Source organism: Nicotiana tomentosiformis, chromosome 6 (genome assembly GCF_000390325.3).
Source record: "Nicotiana tomentosiformis chromosome 6, ASM39032v3, whole genome shotgun sequence".
Lineage (NCBI taxonomy): Eukaryota > Viridiplantae > Streptophyta > Magnoliopsida > Solanales > Solanaceae > Nicotiana > Nicotiana tomentosiformis.
The window spans coordinates 142,578,448-142,595,415 of NC_090817.1; the positions used below are offsets into that span (position 1 = coordinate 142,578,448).

At 35.8% G+C, this 16,968-nt stretch overlaps 1 protein-coding gene across 1 annotated transcript; it reads left to right on the plus strand.

The window, feature by feature from the left end:
* The first annotated feature begins 158 nt into the window (after positions 1–158).
* On the plus strand, positions 159–5,461 carry LOC104116910 (serine carboxypeptidase-like 20). The gene is made up of 14 exons (XM_009627871.4): positions 159–435; positions 544–689; positions 1,481–1,557; positions 1,655–1,777; positions 1,980–2,082; positions 2,162–2,199; positions 2,275–2,376; positions 2,506–2,586; positions 2,683–2,925; positions 3,680–3,745; positions 3,852–3,973; positions 4,739–4,852; positions 4,958–5,003; positions 5,183–5,461. Exons 1-14 carry the CDS (start codon positions 281–283, stop codon positions 5,264–5,266), a joined length of 1,500 nt encoding a protein of 499 aa, XP_009626166.1. The 5' UTR covers positions 159–280; the 3' UTR covers positions 5,267–5,461.
* Positions 5,462–16,968: the final 11,507 nt, after the last annotated feature.

The following is a 16,968-nucleotide window of genomic DNA, read 5'->3' on the forward strand; positions in this document are numbered from 1 at the left end:
ATTTTCAGTACTCAATTTAGTAATTAAAAAAAAAACCACTGAACTATATAACAATCAGATAATAACTAATTTCCTATATAAACTGACTTTACTATATGTTGAAAAGTAAAAAGTACCTTATCTTCTCTCCTAATCTTGCCTTATAAGCAATGAAAGGATCAAATAGATTAATAAGTAGTTATGATTGTACAGTACATTTTATCAAAGTATAAAACCCATCATTTTGTGTGTTTTTTTGAGGAAACATCAAACACTTTTCTTTAGCTTTCTCATACCAAACATGGCAAGAAAAAACTCTTATTTTTTACACTATAATATATTACTGTTAAGTTTCTTGGCATTTTCATTTCTGGTAATAGAAGGGGTACCTGAGAATGCATTGATAACTCAAATTCCTGGCTTCAATGGCACTTTCCAGTCAAAGCATTATGCTGGGTTAGTATTTCTTTTCTTTTAAAAAAAAAATAAATCTGAACTTTTGCTTGAGTTATAGTGATTTATATATTTAGTCTGAATATTTTTTTTTTCCAAATGGGTTTTCAGATATGTTACCATAGATGAAAATCATGGTAAGAAATTGTTTTACTATTTTGTTGAGTCTGAAAAAGATCCAACAGAAGATCCAGTTGTTCTTTGGCTCAATGGTGGGCCTGGCTGCTCAAGTTTTGATGGCTTTGTCTATGAGCATGGTATGAACTCTACTTCTACTATTGTTTCAAATTTAAGAATGAGGATGTAATAATGTGTTTGCTTAATCTTTAGGGTAAAGAATTTTTACGCTATCAATGTATTTTCACTTGTTGTAGCCGATAACTTGCCTTATTCTTTAGGTTATTAGTCTCAGTTTTCATGGACGATTATATGTAGTTATCTTTTTATGGATGGTTACCTATAGTTATCTTTTAGGTGATTTGATAGTGTAAAAGCTTTTTTACACGGCCAATATGTAGAAGTTAGAACCGTTTTTAGTCTTTTACATTGATAATAGGCAGGGGCGGAGTTAGAAGCATGTGTGTGGGTTCGGCCGAACCTAATAACTTTTGCTCAGACAATATATTTGTGTTGAAAAGTTCATTAAATATGTATAAATATTAGATTTAGAAGCCAGTTATTAATACTTGAAGTCGTTATTCTAACAATCGGAACCCATAAAGTTTATAGCAGCGTGTTATAACTTTTTCTCTGACATTGTCATAAAAATGTTGATTTTTTCTTGAAAAATTTGAAAATTCTTTTAACCGGCTCAAGTAAAAGATGTTATTAGCAAATGTAGTTCTTATTCTTTTAACCGGCTCAAGTAAAAGATGTTATTAGCAAATGTAGTTCTTACTTGTGAGAATTAGGATCATATATTTGGACAAATTAAAAGATCCATGGAGATGCAGTTGCTAATTCTCATTTATCATAAGCAAATTAAAGGATTTCTTTCATTATATTTCTTGTCTTCTATAATAAGAAAGGGTATTTCTTTACATTGCAGGACCTTTTAATTTTGAGTTGGGAAAGACAAGTGAGAGCCTGCCTATTCTGCATAATAATCCACACAGTTGGTCCAAGGTTATTATTTGTGTTAATTCTACTTGTTCATATGCTTGCATTCATTAATTAATTAGGCACACATTATGAATATAAGGAAAAGATTTGATTTTTCCAGGTTTCCAGTGTAATATATCTGGACTCTCCTGTTGGCGTTGGGTTTTCTTACTCAGGAAATGAATCTGACTACAAGACAGGAGACTTAAAGACTGCATCTGATACCCACTCGTTTCTCCTCAAGGTAACATTATAGAAACTGACTAGTTTTACGCTGGCTATCAACCTATCTGAACACTCCTTTCTTCCGGTCTTGGGACCGGATATATGAGCAGCTCACATAGGCGGAGTTCTAAGTTTGATAGTTTTACCTAATAATACAATTCATTTATTTTCTATATCGTTCTAAACTCATTTATGGTTCTACTAAATGATGTTATCGCTAGTGGTTTGAGATCTACCCGGAGTATCTCAAGAACCCATTCTACATATCTGGAGAGTCTTATGCTGGAATATATGTGCCAACTCTGTCTTATGAAGTAGCAAAAGGTAATCTGGATCTTAAATGAGCATGTATTGGTTGGTATGGCGGGGGAGCTAAACAAACTAACCTTCTGCTTGTTTTTAGGTATTGATGCTGGAGTAGTGCCTGTTATCAACTTTAAGGTATATATCATTTCAAGATTTTGCGTGTTATAACTAGTTGTTTGGGCTGTAAATTCTTTATGTTGTATTGCACAGGGTTACATGGTGGGAAATGGCGTGACGGATGACATAATAGACGGTAATGCTCTTGTTCCATTTGCACATGGTATGGGCCTCATTTCAGATGAATTGTTTGAGGTATTTGCTTCTTCTTGTTTAATTTTTTAAGTGCTTGGATCATTTGACTTCTGAATTATCAGTAAAAACCTAATTGTTGCCTCTTTGTCTATTAGTAACTGGTCTCTGATTATTCTTTCTCATGCTCAGGAAGTTACTACTTTATGCAATGGAAATTTCTATGAACCAGCGAGTAATAATTGTTCAGACAAACTAAACCAAGTTGATCAGGCAAGATGTTTTTCTATCATTCTTGATTCATTTTGTCGACACTGTAATTCATTGCACTGCTTTATAGACCCAAATTCACCTTACCACATATTGCAGGATGTTGCGGATCTAAACTTGTATGACATTTTAGAACCGTGTTACCACAGTAAAGATTCTAGTGTAATTTCCACTGGTAACTCAAGATTGCCAATGAGCTTTCGGAAACTAGGTGAGACAGAAAGGCCTCTTCCTGTCAGAAAAAGAATGTTTGGTCGCGCATGGCCTTTTAGAGCTCCTGTAAGAGAGGGACATGTCCCAACTTGGCCGGAGATTCTCAATGGTGCCCACGTCCCTTGCACTGTAAGTCACTCTTCATTCTTTGTTTCCTTTTGTTTGTTCTCGAGTGGTTCTCCATTGAATTCTCAACTTAACTAATTTTATATCAAAGCAAGTCCATGAAATTTACTTGTTTATCTTTTTAGTATTCTTATCTAGTTGCTCTACTGTCTGACTGTTGTCTTCCCAATATTAAATTCCATCTTTCTAACTCTGCTTACCTATTTACGACAACACTCTCATATCCAAAAAAATTCAACAAAATTCTAGATAGAGGATAATTTAAAAATTGTAATGCCACAGCATTAATAGAGTCAGAGCGACCCTGGAAAGCTGTTAGTAGTAATAGATAGTAATGATTTGCTTACTATATGCCGAAGGGTCTAATAATTTGAATTTACACTGTCTTCTGAGAGTTTCTGTTGTATACAGTTAATAGCCTTATATGAGTGTCAATAAGCTTTTTATGCATATTTGCTGTGTTAAAAGTGGTTCTTATCAATTGATGAGTGGAAAGTATAGCTTTACGGGCTTTTCATGGTTTAAGCTGTTTGTCTATTTTGTAATTTTCCAATGAAAAGCATGAACTTCAACACTAAATGAGTAAGCTCAGACAAATTTAGCTCAAGAAGAGGTAGGCATGGTAACCTTCCTGTTAATCTTGAATGAATTGGATGTTCCAATGATATAAATTTTAAGTTCTTTTACACTTATTTTATTCCCTCTTTGAGGAATTCATGTCTTGATTCAGTCACATAATCTGAGATGAAATATGCAGGATGATCGTGTTGCTACTGCATGGCTCAACAATGAAGAAGTTCGTAAAGCAATTCATGCCAAAGAAGTAAGAGATTATTTTCTCATCTGTACTTTGCTTTAAAGATGGCGATTTACCTATTTCCGGAGATATTTTCTTGGAGATATATGATTTAGTGTTACTGGTACAACAGACAACTGTCACAGGTCCCTGGGAGTTATGCACAGACAAAATACATCTAATTCATGATTCCGGAAGCATGATTAAGTATCACAAAAATCTCACAGCTCGGGGATATCGAGCACTCATATACAGGTTTAACAGATAACAAAGTCCCTAGCTTCTTTCTATGCATTTTTCTATCCTTTTTGAATTACTCGTATATTATTGTGTAAGCACCCGGCTTCTTTCTAACTTTCAACCTTTACTTCAACATTTCTTCTACAAGTATGCTACAGTATGTAAGTCAAACCAGCATCTTAAACACCTCAATTACCATCATATAAAACGAGATTGGGAGAGTATCAAATTAGTTTCTGATTTATATGTAATGAAGGTGATACATATGGACTTTTTTGTGACTGGTTGCTGTATAATAATGAGTTTGAATTTTCGATCATTTTACCGGGGATATTCTATGTTCCTATCTAGCAGGTTGCAACTATCAGAATGCTTTTTTATGTGCTTATAATTTATGATTTTAAGATGTCCTTAAAAATCTTATACTATGATTTATCAAATACAAACTAGCTGTTGGGAACCCTGTGCAAAGTCTACTGACTATTCAAAGGCTGTTTAACAATATCCAAAGAAAAAGTGTGTTGATATTTTGAGATAGCTGATTGCTGCATTGAGCCGATGGTCTATCGGAAACAAACAACCTCTCTACCTTCTTGAGGTAGGGGTAACGTCTGCGTACACACTACCCTCCACTGACCCCACTTGTGGAATTACACTGGACTTGTTGTTGATTACTGCATTGACTGTAGTGACCCTGGACCTGATCACATGCAAATTATGTGGAGATTTTTTTGATGCTATAATCCGAAGGATTATATTCATTTTTAATATTTCTTGCAGCGGGGATCACGATATGTGTGTACCATTCACTGGTTCAGAAAAATGGACAAGATCGCTTGGATATAAGATTGTTGATGAATGGAGGCCTTGGTATGTAAATGAACAAGTTGCAGGGTAAGTCTGTATCTTCATCTTCTAATTCCTATTCATGTTTAACTTTTCTAATGTATTGCATTTCTGAAAAAAAAACCATTTTTAATGCTTAAACTTTTTGTGCAGTTTCATACAAGGTTATGACAACAACCTCATTTTTCTAACTATTAAGGTATGTTCATATCAAGATTTTTTTTCATTATGTATCTTTTTTCTTTGATTTAATAATAATAAAAGATTTCTACAACATGCTGTTTCCACGGCTCGAACCCATGACCTCTTGGTTACACGGCAGTAACTTTATGCCAAGGCTCCCCTTCTTTTCATTTAATTAATTTCCGAAAATTTCAGGGAGCTGGACACACCGTGCCAGAGTACAAACCACGAGAGGCCTTGGCGTTTTATACGCGCTGGCTAGAGGGCAAGAACATATGATTATATGAAATTATGAAATAGACATTAAGTCCAATTGTTTCAGAGATACAAGAGAATTTTTCTTTTCCCTGTGCATAATGGGAGAATTTTCTATAAGGAAAAAAGGGAAAAGAGTATTGGATTTTTACCATGTATTTAAAGATGGATAAATCTCAAGCCTGCAATAAGAAATGACAATTTCTCCATTATTCAGCATATTTTTGTCATCTTTCCATGCAAATTCGTTTCCTAAACTGTTGTACTGGTGTTTTAAACAAACTATATGAAACAAAACTCATATCGGAATAAAATAATAAAGGGCAAATGACATTGCTATAGGATTGCGTGGAGGTGTTCATAACACGCAGCGGAAGACAATAACAATTCTAGGCATATTTTTTCGTGTTTAAAATTTATTTTGCATGTCAAAGATCGGATCTAAGACGTACCTAGTGAAAAAAGTCTTGTTTTAAATTTCTTCGATAGTGCGAAGACTCTATACGTATTCACACCGAGACTGATCCTTGCTATCAATTCTTTGATCAATAAAATCCCGCGAACAAATTGAATAAAAATATTGTGTTAAAATTTTTCTCAAAAATCTCAACTCAAAGGTAGGAGAACAAGAAATAATTTTTTTGTACTAGTATTTTCTATCTTGGCTTTGTATTGCACTATTACTTTCTCAAAGCAATTTTCTTCTCAAGAATAACTCTCTTGGTTTTTACATGACTTTACAATATGTGTAAGATCTATTTGTCACTAATTCTTAATTAGGACACTCTCTCTTCTCTCTCTCTCTCTCTCTCTCTCTCTCTCTCTCACACACACACACACACACACACATATATATATATATATATATATATATACATATACATAATTTTTATTGGAAAAATACAAATCACATGTTTTATGGCAAATATTTAAAAAAAAATATGTAACTAATTTATGGATATATATATATATACACACATATACATAATTTTCATTGGAAAAATACAAATCACGTGTTTTATGGCAAATATTTTAAAAAAAAATATGTAACTAATTTATGGAATTCAATTCTAAATTAAATTCTACAACTTAGTCATACTTTTAAAATAAAAACATGTAACTCATTTATGCAATTGAATTCTATTACTTAGTCAATATTTTAAAATAAAAATATGTAACTCATTTATGGAATTCAATTCTAAATTGAATTCTACAACTTAGTCAACATTTTAAAATAAAAACATGTAACTCATTTATGGAATTCAATTCTAAATTGAATTTTACAAATATTAATTATAATTACCAAATGCAATATATATATATATATATATATATATATATATATATATATATATATATATATATATATATATACCAAGAGATGTAATTTAATTTTTTTATTTAAAATAGAAAACTTCAACTTGTCCACAATATTAATTATATCCTTTGTGCTAGCAAAGAATATAATAATATTTCATTTGGACTAATAACTAAATTTATTTGACTAATTAAATTCTTTAATTTAATTATCAAATAATAAAGTAATTAATCCTTTAGCAAAGATCAGAACACTCGTTAGTGTGCGACCCCATAGGTTCAATACTAAGCCGGTAGTAAATTGATCACATCAATATACTAATCAAAGGTGGCGTCTAGCAACACTCCTTAACGACCGGATAGCATGAAGTATACAATTTACTCTCAAGAACCTGTAAAAGAATAATGTATTAATTCCTTTTGTCCTTATAGCTCTGGGTCACCCTAGGATATGGTTCAACTGTTAAATCATAATAGGCGGCCGACTATGTGTTCATGTCAAAAATAATCGACCATTGAATGACCTAAAAAATTATTTTCTTCTTTCATTCAATCGCCTTGGCCAAGGTCTTAATTTGGTCGGTTATAATTTATGACAACATGGAGCTTAAACTCATTACCAAGAGTTGACAGATTCCATCTTGATCAATCATTAATTCTACCAGTAGTTAATCGTACCCAATATCCTTTCAACTATCGCCCTAGGGCCATAGATGTCTAGTATCAAAGCATAATAAATAACTTGTCAATTACTATGATGATATCAGGTCAAAGGAAACTCTTACATCACATTCTTCAAGAGAATATCCTATTGACAGTTTATGGTAATTCTAACCATTAGGAATTATCCAATGAATCGGTTCAATGATCATATCTCTATATGCATCATCTATTTATGTTATTTAGTTAATGAGATCAACTAATCTTTATCCCATAAATACAATCACATAAATATTGATCTAACCGGATTACTAATGTCCAAATTAATAATCCTACGATCAAGAACAAAATTTAGATTAAATTGTAAGAGACTTTACTCTCATTACCATGATCTCCATCATGATGACAAGTCTCAAAATTTAATCAAAGACCTTATTAAATTAATCAAGCAATTAATAATAACTATGATAAACGAATATCAAATGCCATATATTTTTATATCAAATAACATTCACAAAAATATGTTCAAATCATCAAATATGAGATTGGATCTAGGGCATATCTAATATATCCCTAATAATCTCACACTTGCACTAGAGCCAATTGTTCTTGTACTTCATTCCCAATTTTCACTTGTGCTTGTTAAACGCCTTTGCTCCAAGTGTTTTTTTTTTTTGAACAACATATCCCAATTTTTTTTTTGCCTAGTGACTAATATATAAATAAAATCCCAAAATGGGTCCAAAGCTTACAAGATGTCCAAACCAAAATAGAAGTTGAAGTTGCATGAAGCTACTAGCTATTAAAAAGATAGAAAAGCTAAAATCTAATGAACTAGCTATTACAACATGATAAGTTGAATGCTTCCTTCTCCTATTGGTGTACGTGAATCTAATTGTCATTGAAAAATATCAAGCAACACCTATCAAACTCTCACCAGGTGCCAGGATATATTGTCTATAGGCTAAAATGAATTTCAAACATCTCCGCCACAGAGTTGAAGCCAGCATAGTCTTCCAAGTGTAGCTACTATATGATCTCCATATGCAGTGGACTGATTTTGTTCAAGTATTAATCATGTGCTATCTCACCAAGATTAATGTGTAGAAGAGGAGCCTGGCTTTAGGCAGGCTTTGCAAGGCAAAGTCCAGGCATGAGCTAGCTTTAGGCAGGCTTTGCAAGGCAAAAGCCAGGCTTTAGGCAGGCTTCACAAGGCAAAATCCAAACATGAGCTGGATTTAGCCAGGATTTACAAGGCAAAAGCCAGGCATGAGATGGCTTTAAGCAGGCTTTGCAAGGCAAAGGCCAACCTTTGAAATTGTGCCTTTTTGTGATCTTGTAAGCTCAAATCCTTCCCTACTAGAACCTTTAATGTAGACATCATTATAAACATTGCTAAACCATCCTCATATTGAGCATGAAAGCATGCTAATACCACTGAGAAATGATTCAACAATCTCCAAAAATACCATATGATGAGTTCAACATTTTCCTTAGCATTTGGACATATCAGTTTGTGCAGAGTCCAATCCTGTGAAGCCATCAGTCTGGGTTCTTCTCTTTGCTATCCTAACCCTAAGGTTAGGTGATTGAGATTTGTCTAGATTGTCAACCTCCTCCCTGCACTAGGCAGTTCATAGAATGAATGAAACTCAGATGTACCTGCAAAAGAGAACACAATGTTAGCTATAAAATCTGCCACTGAGTTGCCTTCTCTGAACACATGTTGAAATATCACATTGAAGTTGTCCTTCATCTCTATAATTTTCTTCACATCTTGTGCAATTACCCAAGGAGGATCCCATTCCCCTTCTATCGCCTTCTTCATCACCAATGAATCAGTCTCCAGTATGAGATGGTGAAGATCATGCTCCACACAATATTCCAACCCTTGAAGAATAGCCTTAGCTTCAGCCACCACATTAGTTGTCACTCCCAGGTCTACTGCCCTAGCATACACCACATCACCTTCATCATCCCTCACATAAAAGCCTAGGGAGCTAGGTCCAGGATTGCCTTTTGAAGCTCTATCCGTATTACATTTGTACCAACCATGAAAAAGAAGTTGTCATGTTACTCTTGTAGTGATTAATATAGGTTTATATTCTTCAAAGTATTGAATCATGTCTGGACATAACAATGGAATATTAGGGATCCAAGCATATCTCACCCTTGCCAGTTGATGCAATGTCCTATTTATCTCATGAATCACCCTATTTGTGGACATTGAACCACCATGTTTACCTGCATTTCTTCTCTTCCAAAGCTCCCAAGTGATGATAGCTGGTACTGCTTGAAATAGTGGCTTTAATTTTGGACAACACTGAGCATACCACCAATGGGTTATAATCTGCTTCAATTGAATCAATTGCACAGAAATTTCAGCAGCCTCCATGAACAAGTTCCATACCTTAGAGGCAGTAGGACTTGTGACAAATATATGCTCAATGGATTCCTCTTGGGGCTGCTAACAACACCAACACCTAGACATCACCATTTGCCCTTGCCTCCTCCACATGTCATCGGTGGCTATTTTCTGCCTCCACAATCTCCACAAGAAGAAGGATATCTTGAATGGAAAATCTTTAATCCACATTAACTTGAATTCCTGATTAGGATTAGCCCTATGCCTTAATATTTTCCAAGCACTGCAAACACTAAACTTGCCTGAAGGAGTTGGCATCCAGTATGGCATATCCCAATATCCCTCACTGCCTTCATAGCGCACATTTAGCCTTATATGTTCTGCAATTTCCTCATTGAAAGTTTGATCTAGCAGCTGATCATCCCATGTTTCCCCTTGCCGCAGTTCTGCCACCTCCTGAAGACCTTCATTGATTGGAAAGTCTTCAGGTAATACGTGATAAAGTGTACCCAATCCAGTCCAATTTTCATGCCAAATATTAGTTGTTCCACTCTTTAATTCCCATACGATCTCATGTTCTACTGCTCCAAGTGCTTTAGTGAATGGGTCTGCACCATTTTCCTTTCCATCAACCTTTTGAATTTCGAAGTCTCCACGTTCAATGATCTCTCTTATCAAGTGATACCTTCACAGGACGTGTTTGGATTTTTGGTGTGATATTGGTTCTTTTGCTTGAGCAATGGATCCATTATTGTCACACAATAATAGAACTGCACCTTCTATTGAAGGAACCACACTAAGTTTATTTAAGAACTTTTTCATCCATACAGCTTCCTTAGCAGCTTCACTAGCTGCTATATATTCTGCTTCAGTCACTGAATCAGCTACTGTAGCTTGTTTGGAACTTTTCCAACTCACTGCCCCACCATTTAAGGTGAATACATAACCAGAAATAGATTTGCTATCATCTCTATCTGAAGAGAAACTTGCATCAGTATAACCTTCAAGTTTCTACTCAGAATCTCCATAAATGAGGAATTGGTCTTTTAGTCCTTCTTAAGTACTTAAGAATGGTCTTCACCACCTTCTAATGTTCCTCACCAGGATTTGCCTGATATCGGCTAGTCACTCCTAGTGCATAAGCCACATTAGGACGTGTACATGTCATGGTACATATGATAGCTCCCACTGCACTAGCGTATGGGATCCTACTCATGCGTTCTCTCTCTTCAGGTGTTTTAGGACAATCCTCCATACTGAGAGTAATTCCAGTGCCTACCGGTAGATAGCCTCTTTTGAAATTATCCATGTTATACCTCTTTAAGATGCTATCAATATACAAAGACCGGGAAAGCCCAAGCAGCTTCCTAGATCTATCTCTATAGATCTTTATTCCCAATATATAAGCTGTTTCTCCCAAGTCTTTCATGGAGAATTGTTCAGATAGCCAAATCTTGGTACTTTGCAATGCTGGTATATCATTTCCTATGAGCAATATATCATCAACATAAAGTATTAAGAATATAATTGTGCTCCCACTAACCTTTTTATACACACAAGGTTCTTTTTCGCATTTAACAAAATTAAACTTATCAATTGTCTTGTTAAAGCGAATATTCCAACTTCGAGAAGCTTGCTTTAGTCCATAAATGGATCTTTGTAGCTTGCAAATTTTATTATGATCAGATGGAGATGTGTAACCTTCAGGTTGTGTCAGGTACACATCCTCTTCTAGCTCACCATTAAGGAAAGTTATTTTCACATCTATTTGCCATATTTCATAATCATAGTAGGCTGCTATAGCAAGCAAAATCCGAATTGATTTGAGTATTGCCATGGGAGAGGTCTTGTCATAGTCGACTCCTTCTTTCTGACGATATCCCTTGGCAACAAGACGGGCTTTGTAGGTCTCCACCTTTCCGTCTGCTCCAATCTTTTTCTTAAAAACCTATTTATAACCTATAGGTTTTATATCCTTTGAAGGTTCAACTAAAGTCCATACTTTATTTTCCTCCATGGATTCCATTTCGGATTCCATGGCCTTTTGCCATTTCTCATAATCAGAACTTTGTATAGCCTCTTCATAGGTCTTAGGGTCATCATCATTATGATCAACCTCATTTGATGCATCATCTTGTACCATTAGATTTAATCTAGTTGGTACATGACGTTCTCGTGTAGACCTTCTAAGAGGTGCTTGTACAACGTGTTCACCTTGTGCTGGATTTGGTTGTTGTTCAATTTGGTTTGGAACCAGTTCATTCACCTGTTCTTGAATTACATTTAGTTCTTGAACTTCAACCGTTGAAGATGGCAACTTCCTTGTCAACTTCAAAGCATCCAATAAAGGTTCTTTAACTTGCGTCTCATGATCTTTATTTTGTGTTGATTCATTAGTTTCTTGAACTTCATCAAGTTCTATTTCTCCACTATAATTTTCTTCCAAAAGAAATTCCCTTTCCAAAAAGGTTGCTCCTCTAGCCACAAACACTTTATAGTCAGAAGGGTGATAAAAATAATATTGTCACGACCCGAAATTCCCACCTTCGGACCGTGATGGCGCCTAATATTTCACTTGCTAGGCAAGCCAATGTTAGAATAATATTAACTATTTTAAAAATAATTTTAAATTTATTAATAACAAGAAAACAAATGCGGAAGCAAAGTTTGAAATATAGTGAAATAATCCATCAAAACAATGGTGTCTAAATACCATCCCATAATTGGTGTCACAGGTGCACGAGCTTCTAAAATAAATGCAAATAAAGGTCTGAATAAAATAAAGTTGTCTGGAAACAAACACACAGCTAAAGTAAAGTAGACGGGGACTTCAGAACTGCGAACGTCGTGCAGTTATACCTCAAGTCTCCTCTGAATAGCTGAAATCCGAGCAAGTCTACGGTACGCCGCTAGGACCAACTCCAAAATCTGCACAAGAAGTGCAGAGTGTAGTATTAGTACAACCGACCCCATGTACTGATAAGTGCTGAGCCTAACCTCGACGAAGTAGTGACGAGACTAAGGCGGGCTACTTACATTAGCTGTACGCAATATTAGAAACAACAACAATAATAGAAATAAATCAAGTAACTCATTTATAATAATTGAAGCCAACTCAGCAGTCATAATCCATTATTATTTCAGCCAATTCTGTTGCAGCGTACAACCCGCTCTCACAGTATATTCACATTCAATTCTGTTGTAGCGTGAATCCCGCTCTCCCAATATATTCCTTTTAATCAAGTCTGTCATGTATTTATTTCAATCCAAGTATATATATAGACTTTTAAATAAGTCTGTTGCGGCGTGCAATCCTATCCCCCAATATTGACTTTTTAATAAGTCTGTTGTGGCATGCAATCCGATCCTCCAATATTGATTTTTTAATAAGTCTGTTGTGGCGTACAACCCGATCCTCAAATATTGACTTTTTAATAAGTCTGTTGCGGCGTGCAACCCGATCCTCCAATATTGATCCATTTCAATCAATTTTGTTGTGGCGTGCAACCCGCTCCTCCAGCATATTCATTTACCAATTCTTATAGAAGAAATTTTCCCGATAAATACAACAATTAATATAAAACTATAAGACAGCAAGCATATAATAATTATGATTTAATTATGAAACAAACAATGACAAATAGCAAATTATTATAGAAATTAGGAAAAAAATAGGTAGTTTAATATTTAATATGCTAAATGTCAAATAACAATTAAAACACATAATTCAAATAACATGTAACAATTAATGCAGGAATTCAAGAATTAATATTTGATAGAGAATAAGAGAGAAACAATTATTATAATAATTATTTTATGATTAAAAATAATTTATAATTTTTCAAGTAAGCAGGCAAACAATTAATTTGACGACGTATAGACACTCGTCACCTCACCTATACGTCGTTCACATGCAATTCACATAACAAATAATTTAAGGGTTCTATTCCCTCAAGTCAAGGTTAACCCCGACACTTACCTAGCTTTGCAAATTTCAATCAATTACTCAACCACAACTTTTTCTTTTAAATTTGCCTCTAAAATCTTCAAATCTATTTACAAACAATTCAATATATTCAATACTAATCATAGGAATTAATTCCATATGAATTTACATATTTTCCGGATAAAAATTCAAAATTCATTAAAATATTTGACAATGGGACCCACATCTCAAATCCCGAAAAAACTTACAAAATTCGAACACCCGTTTCGATACGAGTTCAACCATACAAAATTTGTCCAATTCCAATATCAAATGGACCTTCAAATCTTAATTTTTCATTTTTGGAAGATTTTATAAAAATCTGATTTTTCTTCCATAAATTCACGGATTAATGATATAAACGAGTATGGAATCATGAAATATAATCAATATAGGATAAAGAACACTTACCTCAATATTTTTTCGTAAAAATCGCCCAAAAATTGCCTTACCTGAGCTCAAAAATGGAAAAGAGTTGAAAATGGGTCGAAATCCCATTTCCAGAACTTAAGTTCTATTTCTGGGATTTTTACCCTTCGCGAACGCGGTCACTGCCTCGAGTTCGCAAAGCACAAATTTGTGCTGTCCAATTTTACTCTTCGCGAACGTGAGGGCTACCTCGCGAACGCGATGCTTGCCTGGCTTGGCCTTCGCGAACGCGAAGCTTTGCACCTCGACCCTTCGCGAACGCGTTCCCTTAGTCGCGAACACGAAGCACAAAAAGTGCTAGTCCAAATTTCCTCTTCGCGAACGCGAAGAAGGAAACCAGAAGCAGATTTCTGCAGTTTTCTTAAGTCCAACAATGATCCGTTAACCACCCAAAATCAACCCGAGCCCTCGGGGCTCCAAACCAAACATGCACCCAAGTCCTAAAACATCATACAAACTTGCTCGCATGATCAAATCTCCAAAATAACACCTAGAACTATGAATCAGACACCAACTCAAAGGAAGTTTTTAAGAAAATTTTAAAACTAATATTTTTACAACCGGGCGTCCGAATCACGTCATATCAACTCCGATTCTCACCAAATTTTGCAGACAAGTCATAAATATTATAGTGGACCTATACCGGGCTCCGGAACCAAAGTACGCACCCGAGGTCAATAAATCCAATATCAAAAATTTCTTAGAAATCATTAAGCTTTCAAGCGCTTAATTTTTCATCAAAAATTCATATCTCAGGTTAGGGACCTCAGAATTCGATTCCGGGCATACGCCCAAGTCCCAAATCACGATACGGACCTACCGGAATTGTCAAAACACTAATCCGGGTCCGTTTGCTCAAAATGTTGACCAAAGTCAACTTAATTGAGTTTTAAAGCTATATTTCACATTTTAATCCATTTTTCACATAAAAACTTTTCAAAAAATTATATGGACTGCACGCAAGTCGAGGAATGATAAATGGTGCTCTTTGAGTTCTTAGAACATAAAATTACTTATTAAATTAAAAGATAACATTTTGGGTCATCACATTCTCCACCTCTAAAACAACTGTTCGTCCTCAAACGGAGTTAGAAAAAAAGTACCTGAGCTGGTGAATAAGTGTGGATATTTACTCTGCATGTCCGGCTCGGACTCCCAGGTAGATGCCTCTAACGGCTGACCTCTCCATTGCACCCGAACTGAAGGATGACTCTTAGACCTCAACTGTCAGACCTGCCGGGCTAGAATAGCCACCGGCTCCTCCTCGTAAGTCAAATCTTTGTCCAATTGGACAGAGATGAAATCTAACACCTGGGACGGATCACCATGATATTTCCGGAGTATAGACACATGGAACACCGGATGAACCGATGATAAACTAGGTGGTAATGCAAGCTTGTAGGCTACTTCGCCCACCCTTTCAAGAATTTTAAAGGGTCCGATATACCTAGGGCTCAACTTGCCCTTCTTTCCGAACCTCATTACACCTTTCATAGGTGAAAATCGGAGCAATATTCTTTCTCCAACCATGAATGAAATATCACGAACTTTACGGTCGGCATAAATCTTTTGCCTAACAGCTCAGTCGATCCTGAATAATCTTGACCTTATCCAAGGCATCCTGTACCAAATCGGTACCCAACAACTGAGCCTCTCCCGGTTCAAACCAACCAACTGGCGATCGGCATCGCCTTCCGTATAATGCCTCATATGGAGCCATCTAAATACTCGACTGGTAGCTATTATTATAAGCAAACTCCGTAAGTAGCAAGAAATGATCCCAAGAACCTCCAAAGTCTATAACACAAGCGCGAAGCATATCTTCCAATATCTGAATAGTGTGCTCTGACTTTCCGTCTGTATGTGGATGAAAGGATGTGCTCAACTCCACCCGCGTGCCTAACTCACGTTGTACAACCCTCCAGAAATGTGAGGTATATTGCGTACCTCGATCTGAAATAATAGACACGGGCACACCGTGAAGGCGGACAATCTCACGAATGTAAATTTCAGCTAACCTCTCTGAAGAATAGGTAACTGCCACTGGAATGAAATGTGCTGACTTGGTCAACCTGTCCACAATGACCCAAAATGCGTCAAATTTTCTCTGATCCATGGGAGCCCAACAACAAAATCCATAGTGATACGCTCCCACTTCCACTCAGGAATTTCTAACTTCTGAAGCAAACCACCAGGTCTCTGATGCTCGTACTTAACTTGCTGACAATTCAGACACCGAGCTACATATGCAACTATATCCTTTTTTATTCTCCTCCACCAATAATGTTGCCGCAAATCTTGATACATTTTAGCGGTACCTGGATGAATAGAATACCTGGAGCTGTGAGCCTCTTCAAGAATTAATTCACGAAGCCCATCCACATTAGGCACACAAATACGGCGCTGCATTCGCAGAACTCCATCTTCCCCTACAGTAACCTGTTTGGCATCACCGTGCTGCACTGTGTCCTTAAGGACAAGTAAATGAGGATCATCATACTGCCTCTCTCTGATACGCCCATATAAAGAAGATCGAGCGACTATACAAGCTAGAACCTGACTGGGTTCTGAAACATCTAACCTCACGAACTGATTAGCCAAAGTCTGAACATCTACAGCTAATGGCCTCTCACCAACCGGAATATACGTAAGACTGCACATACTCACAGCCTTTCTACTCAAAGCATTGGCCACTACATTGGCCTTTCCGGGGTGATACAAAATGGTGATATCATAGTCTTTCAACAACTCCAACCATCTTCTCTTCCTCAAATTAAGATCCTTTTGTTTGAACAGATATTAAAGGCTACGATGATCAGTAAATACCTCACACGAGACACCGTAGATGTAATGCCTCCAAATATTCAGCGCATGAACAATGGCTGCCAATTCTAAGTCATGAACATGATAATTCTTCTCGTGAACTTTCAACTACCTCAACGCATATACAATTACCTTGCCATCTTGCAT

Bases quoted from the DNA above. Each gene is read 5' to 3' on its own strand.
- LOC104116910 (XM_009627871.4), top strand. From the start codon at position 281: ATGGCAAGAAAAAACTCTTATTTTTTACACTATAATATATTACTGTTA. The intron at 2,377-2,505 runs GTATTTGCTTCT...TCTCATGCTCAG, and splicing joins TTTCAGATGAATTGTTTGAG to GAAGTTACTACTTTATGCAA. The intron at 2,926-3,679 runs GTAAGTCACTCT...TGAAATATGCAG, and splicing joins GTGCCCACGTCCCTTGCACT to GATGATCGTGTTGCTACTGC.